At 31.6% G+C, this 13,574-nt stretch overlaps 2 protein-coding genes across 2 annotated transcripts; both read left to right on the top strand.

Moving 5' to 3' along the window:
* Window positions 1-8,654: 8,654 nt before the first annotated feature.
* On the top strand, window positions 8,655-9,987 carry LOC105123554 (transcription factor bHLH118-like). Its single transcript, XM_011023190.1, has 3 exons — window positions 8,655-9,065; window positions 9,277-9,573; window positions 9,670-9,987. Exons 1-3 carry the CDS (start codon window positions 8,856-8,858, stop codon window positions 9,778-9,780), a joined length of 618 nt encoding a protein of 205 aa, XP_011021492.1. The 5' UTR covers window positions 8,655-8,855; the 3' UTR covers window positions 9,781-9,987.
* Window positions 9,988-11,297: 1,310 nt separating this feature from the next.
* Window positions 11,298-13,533, top strand: LOC105123553 (putative H/ACA ribonucleoprotein complex subunit 1-like protein 1). Its single transcript, XM_011023189.1, has 4 exons — window positions 11,298-11,585; window positions 11,844-11,992; window positions 12,092-12,207; window positions 13,089-13,533. Exons 1-4 carry the CDS (start codon window positions 11,438-11,440, stop codon window positions 13,252-13,254), a joined length of 579 nt encoding a protein of 192 aa, XP_011021491.1. The 5' UTR covers window positions 11,298-11,437; the 3' UTR covers window positions 13,255-13,533.
* Window positions 13,534-13,574: the final 41 nt, after the last annotated feature.

Genomic DNA, 13,574 nt, shown 5'->3' with positions numbered 1-13,574 from the left:
CGAATTCGAGACTTGCTATGTAGATCTCAAGTCCTTTATCATCACGTTACCTGACACTAATATATAAGTATCTGTTACATGTTATAAGATAATTCTATTTGGATAGATCATCTATGCTTATGCAAATATTTTTGTGATGGTTGTGTAAGTAATCTTTAGACTTGAGATAATTAAGTTATCTTATATAAAGAGTGTTATGTTTTGATCTTGACCACATATTGTCCTAATGAAGGGTAACAAACAAGCACATATTGAGTATGACATAAACTATATGAAGGTATTTGAGTAATAAAAAAAGAGATTTATCACCTTACGTGAATTATGAAAAATGTTTTATTTATTCTCAAATAATATTGATTGTAAAATCCATAGAATGAGTTTTGAAAAAAATTTCAAAATCTTATTCAAAGAATTAATAAATGTAATGTTAATAACTAAAATGATTTAACAAAGCCAATATAGTTCTATTTATAAGGTTTTTAGTTTATTCTATAAATAGAAATCTATGCCTTTTATTTTCTACGAAAAAAAGAGAAAGGTGAGAAAAGTCACTACTACATTTAACAATTTTACTAATAAAATATTTTGTCAGTATTTACCCTACCATTCCATTGGCGTGAATTTTACTTACTAATTCATGGACGGAAAACGATTGTCAATAATTGTTTTTTTGTCAGCATTTTCGTCGGTTAAAAAAAAACCCTGGTGGTTTTATAGATGGAAAATATATGCTAAATTTTTTTTACCCACTAGAATATACTGATATAATTATTCCGTTAGTGATTGGCAATGATATTTGTAGTAATTCTATTCCAACCCTTTCTAAAACACTGACGAAGTAATTTTGTTGGTGATGTAACAATTGAAGTGGCATATGCAGTAAATTGTTTTAATTTTCTAAAATATACTGACTAATTAAATCAGTTGGTAACACTGTATGTAATAATTAAATATATATAATTTTTAAAAATCTATTGAACAAAAAATGAAAATAATTAAAAAATTGTATAAAATTCAAGTATGTAAAAATAAATTATATTAATATAAAAGTCAAATATTCACTACAAATTTATATGTTAAAATAAAATTAAAATAGAACAAAGGTGATGCTGGAGTAGGAGAAGGTGGAGAGGCTAGTTATTCCTGGGACAATAGGGTCAAAAAGAGGTTGTACACGTACCATCTATTTGTGATCTCATATCCATGTTCATTAGACAAAGTTCTTCATAATCCACAGAGAGTCGTTAATATTTTTCAGTGAGATAAGTCGTATGCTCTTGCAAGGCCACAAATTCTTGAGACTAGGTGCTCGATGTCGATCACGAGCTCCCAACAGTTGAGTCATTACGAGCAGCCTGCAAGTTCTTTGTCATAGTGTTGTAGAGTCTACACACTCGATTTCTATCAGGTCCACCAGATGATCCTACATCCATCCACAAATCTGGATAAAAATCTAGGTGGGTCGAAGGATCATCTACTTATCTCTCCCTCAACTGGATGTTATATGTCTTCTAGAAATAAAAAAATAAAATTATTAAATTCAATTCAAGAAAAATAATAACTTACAAAAGAAAATTTCTTGAACAAATATTCCACAAAGTGTTGAGTGTGGTTGTTGAAGACCTATTGTACCTCTATTTGGTGATCTTCATTCTGCATGTGCGTCTCCATAAAAAGATCAATTAGGCTTTGCTTATGTCCAAGAGCCGTAGACTAAAATTGATGCAAGTTAAATATATTTATAAATAATAACAAATTAATTAAAGACATATATGATTAAAATTAATCTTACCATCCGTTTTACATGCGAAATGAAAAGAACAAAGCCGCTGGTGTGCGTGGTAACTGAATTATAAATTTGCTGGCTACGATTTGTCACACCGAACTGTGAGAATCATGTGAAATGCTTTGATGTTACATGCTGAATATATTCTACTTATATATTCCCTGATTGTATGGCGGCCTGAAATCCTTTTAAACCGCCATGTCATTTTAGTTTGACAGAACGTTTTCTCTGGTATATTTTTTTAGATTTTTATGCATCTCATACAAAAAATCACACAACCTTTATGATACAAACGTATTTTATATGAGTTAATAACAAATGAAATTTTAATATTTAAAATTAAAAAAATTATCGTATTATTTTTGATGTTACCTAGTTGCAATGTGATTTTCCAAAACACTCCTCACAACATTATCATTTGCCCTATCTCAAATTTAGCCTTGCATTAAAAATTTATAAAAAAATAAGTCAATGATTTCAATAAAGTAAAGGAATTAACAAAAAAATAATTAAAAGTTGAAGTTAACATTAACCTTAAACTTGTAAACCATGCATCGATATGAGATTTCCAATCAAGATGTTTGGTTAACTCCATTGAAACAATGGAATTCCTATTAATGATTTAAACATCGATGTTATTACTTGGGTAGCCTTAATGCTTGTGAACCTGAAAATCAATAAATTTAAAGAAATATTATTTGTTCATAAATTATTGAATGCAAACCAACTCAAAGTAAAACAAACTTATATTAAGAGGTTGTTATTTCTATGCGCCTCGTACTTACAGGTGTATGGATCATGCTGTGAAGGGACATTGCCTCTACGTTGTGGAGTCACACTCAAAGAGGCATCATCGTAAGTCGAAGTAGGTGCCTTCTCTTGGTTGGAACTTAATGACACATTGATGTCATCATAACTGCTAAAAGAACTAGCTGTGATCATGTGCTCACAACATGCAATTGTTCTTCCCCTATGTATCTACATAAATTTGATGAATATTAGCATAATCATTTTTGATTTTTCTTAAAAACATTTGGCAACAACTCCCGAAACTACTTAGAATTTTCAATCCTGCAAATATACAACAAATATATCACAAACCAATTGATTTTATTTTATTTCTACCAAAATTTTTGGATTATTCAATTTCATCTCATTTTCAACATGATAGTGTTTTTAATCCTAAATTGAAAAGAATTATTTGTAATTAAATTTAATCCTAAATATTTAGTTAAAATTTAAACTATAAATTTGACAATAATAGTTAAAATCCAACAAAATAATAAAATATTATTGCAATATGGACAAACCAATAGACCAAAAAAAATTCAAAAACAAATATAGGTTTTAGGAATGAAATATTCTTACCTTAACGGTGTGCTTACTTTCAAAGTTTATCTACATTTAATACAAAAGAAGAAGAAGAAGAAAGTAAATTGTTAATAACCTAAAGAAAAGAAGAAAAATAAGAAGAAAATACATCAAAAAAATTCATCACATATACATGTTAATTGTGTTGAGAGAAAAATCCTTAAATTCTACTACGTTTATTACAATTGAGGAGATGATTGGAGGAGGTTAGGATTTGAGAGAGTGAGAGTAATTGTGAGAATGAGAGAAAAAAATAAAGTTCTGGTGTCCTTATTGGGTTTTATACTATGTTTAACTAAGGGGATCATAAATGGAATATTAAATATTATTATTTTAAATTATTATGTCAGTGATTCACATAGTAACTTTACTTTAAAATTTTCATTTTATACTAATTTGTTTTTAAAATCCTCCAGATTTTTTTGAGGTTTCCAATAAAAAATCCTTTTTGTTCCTTTTGTACTTGTGATATGTTAGCAAGAAACACTGGTGGCAGTAAAAAAAAGATGCTTTACCCTAATTTGTTAGTGTGAATGCCTTGTTATTTTTTATACAGTATGGATATGCTAGTTTTCCATGCGTGCTCTAACCAGAAACCATTCTATAAGCTGACAAATTATTTATAGTCCATATCAAGATTGCTTTTATTAGAAAATTATGTTTTTAAAGTTACCCTTATTAAAAAATTATGTTTTGTCGATACATCATAAATCAAAGCTTAAGAGGACCTTAACTGCATCAACTTATCAATCAATGGTCAAAGACAAACATCTATATTCCAACTTGGACTATAGGACAAGGTATAATCGTATATAAAAAATAAAGTCTGGCCTCATACACATCCTTAGTGACAAGTTGTAAACTGTAAGTATAACTGACAAACAAGAATATGAAGCAACGATTTACCCATATGGATTTAATCCATTTGTACATAACTCAAGATCTATGTTCTTTGATTCACCTGAAAAGTAAGGATGCATATTATTAAAGTATTTTCATGCTTCACTTTATATTGCATAGAAGATGTAGGCACAAGGTGGATTGAACACCAATATGAAAAGCAAAGACGAATCAATTCTAAGGGCAAATAGGACAATCTTTAATAATATGGCCTTCATTCTCACAATAATTACAGAATTTCTTACAATAATATACCCAATTTCCTTGTAACTATAACACTGTGGTAAAGATCTAGATCGTTTTTTTCCTTGAGCAGCATAGGCCATATTAATTATATCAGAATCACCAGTACATTGAGCAAGGCTAAATTGTGAGGTGACATGTTCTTCTTCACGCAAGATTTCACACAAGCAAATCCCCAACGATGGAACATGTTGGCAATTAATTAGCCCAATTCATGCATTTTCAAATTCAAGTTGAAGCTTCATCAAGAACTGATTCTGATGGCTCTCTAAGTGAACTGTTTGTATTTTTGCTAAAGCTTATTTAGAAACTTGAGAATACACCAACTCATAATAATTATTTCATAAATTATTAAAGTCAGAATAAAATTGCTAAACAAAGAGATTTCCCTGGCAATAGTTTTTGATGTTTAATTCCAATTGAAATTTTCATGTAGAATTATCTTGATAATAATTTTCCAAAGGTAATCTCATATCATCTTAGCAATAGTGAACCCATGAAGATTGTTGATCATATGAGGTTCAACAAAGATAATGACCCGAGAAACAATTCTAGCATCCCTATCTTTTTATGAACTAACTTCTTTAAGACCAATAGGAGCCATAAAAGACCCATCTAAATGAACCTATAACTCTTTTCCTTTCACAAACATCCATAACTAGAATTTTCAATTGGCATAATTCTTCCATTTCACAAACATCTTGCCAGTAAGATGTACAATAGAGTTCTCTCTTGACATAATAATTATCGCACTCAATATCGTGGCGGCCTTAAAAAATTAATTCAATGAAAATAATATATTTCTGGCATTTAGTTCTTTGATGAGAAAATATCTTATTTAAAGAGTCGTCACCTAATATTATGATCACTAGGAACCCTAACTAGTCAACTAAGATTCTATAGTGAGAGACTGGTTATGGAAAAAGAAAGATATTAACACTCCTCAAGCGTCCTGCCTGAGGGAGGCTACATTGTTAGATTTATCTTAAAATGTTAAGAGTTTATTGGTTTATACTATGATGGTTTGCTTGTAATGTTCCTAACTTTGACGTCAGTGAATATTTAACTACGGATACTTCTAACTCTAGCATTGGTAAATATTACGTATTAAAAAAAAGCATGGTATTCCTGACTTTGGTGTTAGTGAATAACTAGTAAAATCATTTTAAAATCAATGCATGCATATTTTTTCTTTTTGTATTTTTTAAAATGGAAAAAATGAATTGTACACTAGATTTGTATTTTATAGAAAAATTCATAGATCAGTTATATAGTGAAATACCTAAAAAAAAAGGATCCCATAAATAAATTCAAAAAGGTCTATGAATTTTTTTGAAATTTTCTAATATCACTAAAGGGCTTGTTTGATCAAATATCAAAACAAAGAATAATAAAAAGGATTGATATAAATGTGTGTTTTGCCAAACACACTCTTGGCCCAAAATAGATTAAGCCGGCTGGGTCTGAGAGCTCCTCAGGCCCAGCCTAGACCAGTGACCCGATTGATCACTGTGACAAGGTAATTATATTTCTAAAGGGAGGGAAAATGAAAGCTTACCTGTGTAGCTGAGAACGAAACCGAAAATAATGGTGTATCAGATGATGCTCCCTTTATTTCTCTTTTGTTTGTTTTCCCTTTGGTTGTTCTTTGCTTCAGTTTTGTTTTCTCTATCCGTATTCTCTGGTCCCTCTCCCTCTTCATTTCTGTCACTGTTTATATTTGTTTGCTTATCTCTCCCTATTGGTCTTATGAGGTTGGAATGAGAGAAGGAAGAACAATAGTATGAGTAGAGAATTGACTACAAAATAAGGTGAGTGTGTGAGGTTTGTGTGAGCTTGGCATGAGAGAAGGAAGCATAGTGGAGAGAGTAAGGAGAGATCGATGAAAGGAGAAGGCATATCTGTCAATAGACTGAACTATTCCCAAAGATGGCCGGGATCTTCGATTGCTAACAAAAAAAAAGACGGTTTGCGCCCTGTGTGAGGTTGAGAGAGGGAAGCACAATGGAGACAACATGAAAGATTGATGAGAGGAGAAGACCAAGGCTAATTTTGGATTTTGGAGAAAAAAATAAAATAAAGCATGCACGTTTTCTGAACAACGACCACATTAAGTAAGCTATACTAGCTTCTGCTACGCTTGTGGTTGGAATGCATGTTTTTGTGGGTTCTACAGTTAAAATGTATGGTTTGTAACTAACCAAACCATCAAAATTATGAAAGGCACCTAAACATGAAAACTACCACGTAAACAAACACAGTCTTAAGACAATTGGATCTGGTCCTTAAAATGACAAAGAGACTTTTTGATCAATGAGTCAGAAGATGCAATTTCTTTTAGTTATCTTCCAACTTTAATGGTTATAGATAAAGCTAGAACATGCAGAAAAGGAAGTCTTGTAATGGAGCTTCCATGTCCAAAATAAAATCAAACCTAAAATAAAGGAGTTGGGATTGATCAAGGAAATCATTGTGGAAATTGCATGTAATTATAAATTAATGAGTAAAGTCTTAATTATGAAGATTAGAAAAGATAATATCAAGGGACTATTGAAGGAGGGGAATTTCAACAAAGAGTAGTGTGAAATGATGAACTAATTTGATTAGTTATTGGTAGGAACTCATTATAAATGTTTAGTTAAATGATGAATTGAGTGTTGATTAGGATAAAATCAAAAGAAAAATCCTAACCCCATAGAATGCTATCACTTGGTTAAAGTGGTAGCATAATGGTTTGAATTGTAACCAAGCCTATTTAATTGATTTAATTTGCCCATAATTGTGTATAGAAACTTTATTTTTATGGAATGAGTTTAATAAACAATATGGAGAATAAAAGTGGAATTGATTGGTTCAAGGTAATGGCAAGGAATGGAGGCAAAATTGTCAAACAATTATTTATTTATAGTAATTGAAAAGAAATATGGGATTAATAAGTTAAGGATTAAGGATATAAGAAGTAGAGGTTGACATAATATTTAATTGTAAGTCTTAATAGGGTGGAAGAAAGGAAATTGAAGAAAAAATCTTTATTACCTCAATTTTAAATTTGGTTTATTAATTAGGGAAATTAATAGGATTGATGATGATCTTTGGAATATTAATATTAAATGGAAGTGTTAAATTATTTAGGAATGCATGAAAGGGATTGAACCCAAATATAATACCCCTAAATGGAATAATCATTGAATACATCAAGGACCGTATATAATGAGGGTTTTATTTAAGAATTAAATGCCATTTCTGTGTTTAACTTTTAATAAAAATTAATTTAATATTATAATGTTTAATCTTTTCAGGTACACCCCATAGGAGTATTTCACAAATGTTGCCTTTGGTCATGTAAATGTCCTAATTAGCTTACTTCTTGTGCAGAGAATTTGATAAATTTATCCCAATCCTTTGAATAAGATAAAAATTCCTCTACCACAACAGCCTTCAATATAACAAAAGCTGATTTTTATACTGCACAAAGATGCATCAACAATTTCAGGAAAAAAAAGGAGTCATGTCCTGTTAATCTTTATCCACCATACCAAAAATTACCTAAAAACATGTAATTTATATTAAAAAATAATATAAATTATATTTTGAGATTTTACAGAACAGTTTAAAATATTAGATTGAGATGGTTCTTTAACATAATATCAAAATTTTAATGAGCAAGCAACTACGAATTTGAATTTTACTATTTCTATTTATTTGATAAAAATCCATCAAATAATAATATCTTAAAATCTTATATAATAACTTAAATTATTGAATTAAAATGATTTTTTAACTATATATTTTTCTAAATCCCTGTAGGTGGCATGGGTGCCGTCTTACAAACTTAAGGGTAGTAGCTTTTGGAGTTTAAAAATTCATCTGTGGGAGGTTTGCTAGCATCTGTAGGACCAGTAGTGAAAAATTGTGGAGTGAGACTTGGAGTTCTGCTAGAAGCAAAGGAGTTCTTGGTATAAACCAATATGGGAATATCCTTTAAATATACCCAACCATGGTTTTGTCTCATGGCTCGCAATTATAGAATGAAGCTTTCATTTTCCAATGACAAACGCGAAATTTCCAGTGATAGTAACCGCACAAACACTATTATTAATTCGTTCTCCTGACCGCCGTCCATATTTTCACAAGAATACAAAAAGATCTTTCAATTTTTTTTGACTTTGATTTTATGTAGCTATCCCAAGCACCAAAGAATCATTTACTCTTGTTTATAACTTGAAGAATTGACTACAGTTATGCTCACCTGGGACCCGACTGACAGCTATTTTATCTGGGTTGGGTGTAAAAGAAATTAATTTAAAATAAATATGATTTGATTTGATTCATCTAACAATTCTGAATAGTTTTTCTCTTACATCATCAAATCAGTCAAAACTCCCTTCCATTAAAGCTTCTCTAGGATTCCAAATTGGCAGCTGATGTTGTATAGAGTGACAAGAGAGGGTGATGTCGATCACGTGACGATTGCCTCCATTACCTCAGCCCATTTTATTTTATTGACTTTTCGGTCCCTGTTTAGATGGTGTGTATATGAAGATTTGTCAAGTGGATGGACCCGCCATCTTCACAAATCTGTTCCGAGGTTTCCCAGGGAGTCATGGTTGCAAGCTCTGGAAGGACAATAATGGAGAGTAGTAGAGGGAGGTCTAATCTTTCTTCTACAAAAACAGAGAGAAAAGTCAATGAGAAAAATAGGAGATATCAAATGAAAACCCTTTACTCCAAGCTCAATTCTCTCCTCCCTGATAAAAAATCCACGGTTATCTATCTTTCACCCTCTCTACACTTATGTCTCCTCATGTTATTGCATTCTAGCTTGCTGTCTTGCACCTTCCATGAGGAGGCCAAGCCGTCCTTGCTCTGATCATGCTTGCAGAGGATTAGAAAGATTTTGGATTTATAATTTGCATTTGGATGATATTTCTTGTTCTTGAATTGAAAATATTTGTCCTTTTGTTGAGGATTTGCAGGAAAAACAACCTCTGCCTGATCAGATAGATGAGGCAATAAGCTATATAAAGAGTCTGGAAATAAAGTTGGAGGAAACCAAGGAAAAGAAAGAAAGCTTAACATTTGCTACTCCAAAATCACCCAAGCTAAAAATCCAAGAAACGGGATCTGCTCTAGAGATAGTTTTTACATGTGGGCTAGATAATCAGTTCTTGTTTTACGAGATCATCAGCATTCTGCATGAAGAAGGTGTAGAAGTTGTTAGTGCTAATTCTCAAGCTCTCGGAGATTCCTTTTTCCATGTAGTCCATGCACAGGTAATGGTTATATTTGATCAATTATGCTGATTCTTTTCTAATCTGCAACACGTTTTCTTGACAATTCAAAGATCAACTCGAATTTATTTTGTGCAGATGAAGGAATCTGCTGTTGGTCTTGGAGCTGCAAGAGTAACTGGGAGAGTGAATAGGCTTATTAATGGATCCACATGTGAATTAGAGTTGGATTCAGAGCAATGGGATTAATCCTGAGACTAATTTGGAATTCTAAACAGTACTGAAGTCCCAAAGTTGGTAAATTTGGCACTATATTTTGGAATCTGTGTGTACTTTCTTGGAATATGTAAGATACAGAGATTTTAGAAAGAAGTTTACATACGCATGGCAATATTCTGTGTAACAAATTTAGTAGCTACTGAATGTTTTATATATATGTAATGCCTGTTCTGTCTAGTATAGTGATAAAAGCCATCCCTAAATCTGGTCGCCCGGCTCGGATCATAGATTAATTAGGTTAATTTGGATTAAATTGAATGAATTAAATTGATATTGTTTTAATTTTTTGAAGTTATATAATGTTATTTTAAATAAATTTAAAAAATAATATTAACTTGCAATTTGATCAGTCTGCCGAATGAATTTCCAAACATTTCTTTTAAGTTTAGTCCGAGCCAAGTTCTAGGTCTAGCCAATGCAGATGAATATTATTTATAAACCTCGTTCTTGTTTGGTCCTGGAAAGAGAGAGGGCAGGGCTTTTTTAATTACTTGATTTATTTGAAAGTGTGATTGCGATGATTTTTTAAATAATTTTTTATATTAAATATATAGTAATGATTTTTTTATTTTTTAAAAATTAATTTTGATATTAGTATATTAAAATAATTTAAAAATACTAAAAATTTATTAATTTGAAGTAAATACAAATTAATTTTTTTTAAAAGTATTTTTAAAATAAAGAAACAAACAGATCTTATTATTTATATTAGTTTAAATTTGGTTAAATAGGTCTAGTTTAGTTGATTCAATCAATTTTAGATTTTATATCCAAAATGGAACCATATCAAGTGATTTTTATGGTTTTTAAATTAATTTTTTCTATTTTTTCCCCTTAGTTTGATTATTTTAGTTAATTTATTTTTAAATTTTTTGGTTTTCTCGCTTCTTCAAATATTTTAAACACCTTTTTAATAAAAAACCATGAGAGCAAAAAACCTTGAAAGCAAGTTAAAGAATTTGTTTAAGGTTAACTTAATAATTTTATCATATTTTTTTAAAATAAAAATATTAAACAAACTCTAATTAATTTAATATTATTTTTATGAGTAATTTAATAATTTTATTATGCTAAAAAATCTAAAAAATACTTATAAACCTCCTATCAAAATAATAATAACAAATGAGTGTTAAAAAATCATTTTTCTTTTTAATAGTTGTAAAAAGGATAGTAAAATAATTTTATTGTAGTAATTCATATTTTTTTAATATAAAATAAAAGGTTACAATTTTTAGTGTATCGAATATTTCCTCGTTTTGTGTCTTACTCCATCTCTTAAATGCACTTTTTGCAACGAAAAATTATTATTAAATAGTTTGCTACCTATTATGGGCTGGGCTTGGACATTCAAAGTCTTGGCAGTTATCGGGCCATATTTGGGCTTTTTCAAAAGGCTCGTAAGGTGAAAGGCAAGGCCCGTGGTCAACTCTACCCATTAACCCCCACTTAATTACTATTGGATAATTACTAGCACAGTAAAGGGGTGATTTCGTCGTTTGCACCACAAAAACGAGGACCCCCCAAAACCCTAGCTCTTAACCCCGAGACCATAAAGCCCAAAACCTCACTTTCCCCACCCTGTTTGAAAAAAACCCTCCACTTCTTTTCTCGTCATAAACAGCAAAAAATGAGGCCACCAAGAGGCGGCGGATTTAGAGGAGGGAGAGACGGCGGTTTCAGGGGTGGACGGGGTGGACGCGGTGGTCCTGGCCGTGGTGGACGTGGATTTGGTGGTGGTGGGTTTCGTGATGAAGGCCCTCCTTCTGAAGTAGTAGGTGTGTTTCTTTTCATTCTCTTCCGTTAGTGAATTTGTTTTTCTTTTTTTTTCTGTACATGATTTCTTGTTTGAGTCAGAAAAAATGATGCATAAATGTGTTTTAAAGTTTTGAATTTTGAAAGCTAATGGTTGGAATTTATCTGTAAATGTACGGGATGGTAGTTGATGAGTGAGTAAAAGATGACAACTTTTGATAGTATCAGATTAAGGAGGGATTGGTTGTTGTTGATTGATTGATGGGTTTTGTGTTTTGTAGAAGTTGCATCGTTTCTTCATGCCTGTGAGGGTGATGCAGTGACAAAGCTAACCAATGAGAAAATACCATACTTCAATGCACCAATCTTTTTGCAGAATAAGACCCAGATAGGGAAAGTTGATGAAATCTTTGGCCCCATTAATGAATCTGTAAGCTCTCTAAGTTGTGTTTCTGTTATTAATATATTGTGGTAGCTTTCTTAGCTTTTCAGTCTAATAATTTGATTTTTTGGGTGCGTATGATTGCAGCATTTTTCTATAAAAATGACGGAAGGAATTGTGGCAACTTCGTATGCACCAGGGGACAAGTTCTATATTGACCCGAATAAACTCTTGCCTCTTGCAAGATTCCTTTCACAGCCTAAGTATGATTCTTGGTCTTTTCAACAATATCAGTAAAACTCCTTTGGTTTGCCTAATTTAGATGGATTCTAGTTACCATTTTCTGATTGCTTGTATTTTTGTTTGTTTTTAGTCAAGCTGACTTGGACAATGTGAAATTTCAATCTATATCTCATAGTCATTAGCTCATTAAGAGTCATTTCTCTTCAGAATTTTGCTTGTGAAATTATTTAGAAACATACATGACATGCTTTGGCATGACTTTGCTATCTATATCGGTTAAGGCATCTGTACAAGAGAATATAGCTGCAGAGATAAACTGACAAAAGTTGTGGGATAATGTGATCATTACAGGTAGCTTTTTTTTAATTCTTTAGCAAGTATAATTTATTGTTGGTTTGTTCAGGTGATATTCTTTGTTTGTGTTAGCTGGTAAACCTGCTATACCCAATTTATCTTTGTTTGTAGTTTTGGTCAGGAAACATATAAACTTTGGTCTTATTATTGAGGATAGCTAATTCTATGCATGGTTCTACCTCAGACCTTAAGGGGCATTGGTCTGTAAGCGAAAGATGATTGTCATTCTACTACTGCTGCAGCTTCGTATACTATTTGCGATGATTCTTTTGCAAATTTAATATGTTAACTGTTGAAAAAAATTAATGGGAATTGGTTAAATACTTTAATATTTTGCTCTATGCTGACTCATTGAGTTTCTGCTTAATTATGTGGATTTCAGCCCCTGGTGTTATTCTGTTTAATATAGAGATTCTATTGTTCAAATCATATTCCTTTGGTGGATATTTGCTATCACCTGTCCTGTTATCTGGCCTGGCTATTCTTTGTGTTTAGAATCTTGTGTTTGTTTTGATCAAATTATAACGGTTGTGTTTTATTAATGCAGGGGACAGGCACAAGCAGCTGGAAGAGGTGGCCGTGGTGGTGGAAGAGGAGGCAGAGGTGGTAGAGGTGGTAGAGGCAGCGGTTTCAGCGGAAGGGGAAGGGGCAGAGGTCCACCTAGAGGTGGTGGTTTTGGTCGTGGTGGTTTTAGGGGGAGAGGGAGAGGATAGAACAACTTTGTGTAATAATTTTGTTGCTCTTATGCTTTTTAAGTTGTAATTTTAAGATGCAGTGGCCAAACAAGAATCAACATTTGGATGATTCCTTGAAGAGTTTAGGCTTTTATGCAGCACTAGTTATCTCATATATATTTTAGTTTAAACTAGTTTTTACTTGTTTGGAGTTACGGCACGGGTTGGATAAAAAAAGTTGTAATGCTAAAAGATGGTTCGTTTGTGGGGAACTATTAAATTTGTTTAGAGAATTAATCTTGAAACTTTTGGATTTCACTCTTTTCTTGGTGTTTAAAATTAAAATTAATTCGTGTAAA

The sequence above is a fragment of the Populus euphratica genome, unplaced genomic scaffold (genome assembly GCF_000495115.2).
Source record: "Populus euphratica unplaced genomic scaffold, PopEup_1.0 scaffold9.1, whole genome shotgun sequence".
NCBI classification, from domain to species: domain Eukaryota; kingdom Viridiplantae; phylum Streptophyta; class Magnoliopsida; order Malpighiales; family Salicaceae; genus Populus; species Populus euphratica.
This window is presented reverse-complemented; position numbering and strand designations above follow the sequence as displayed.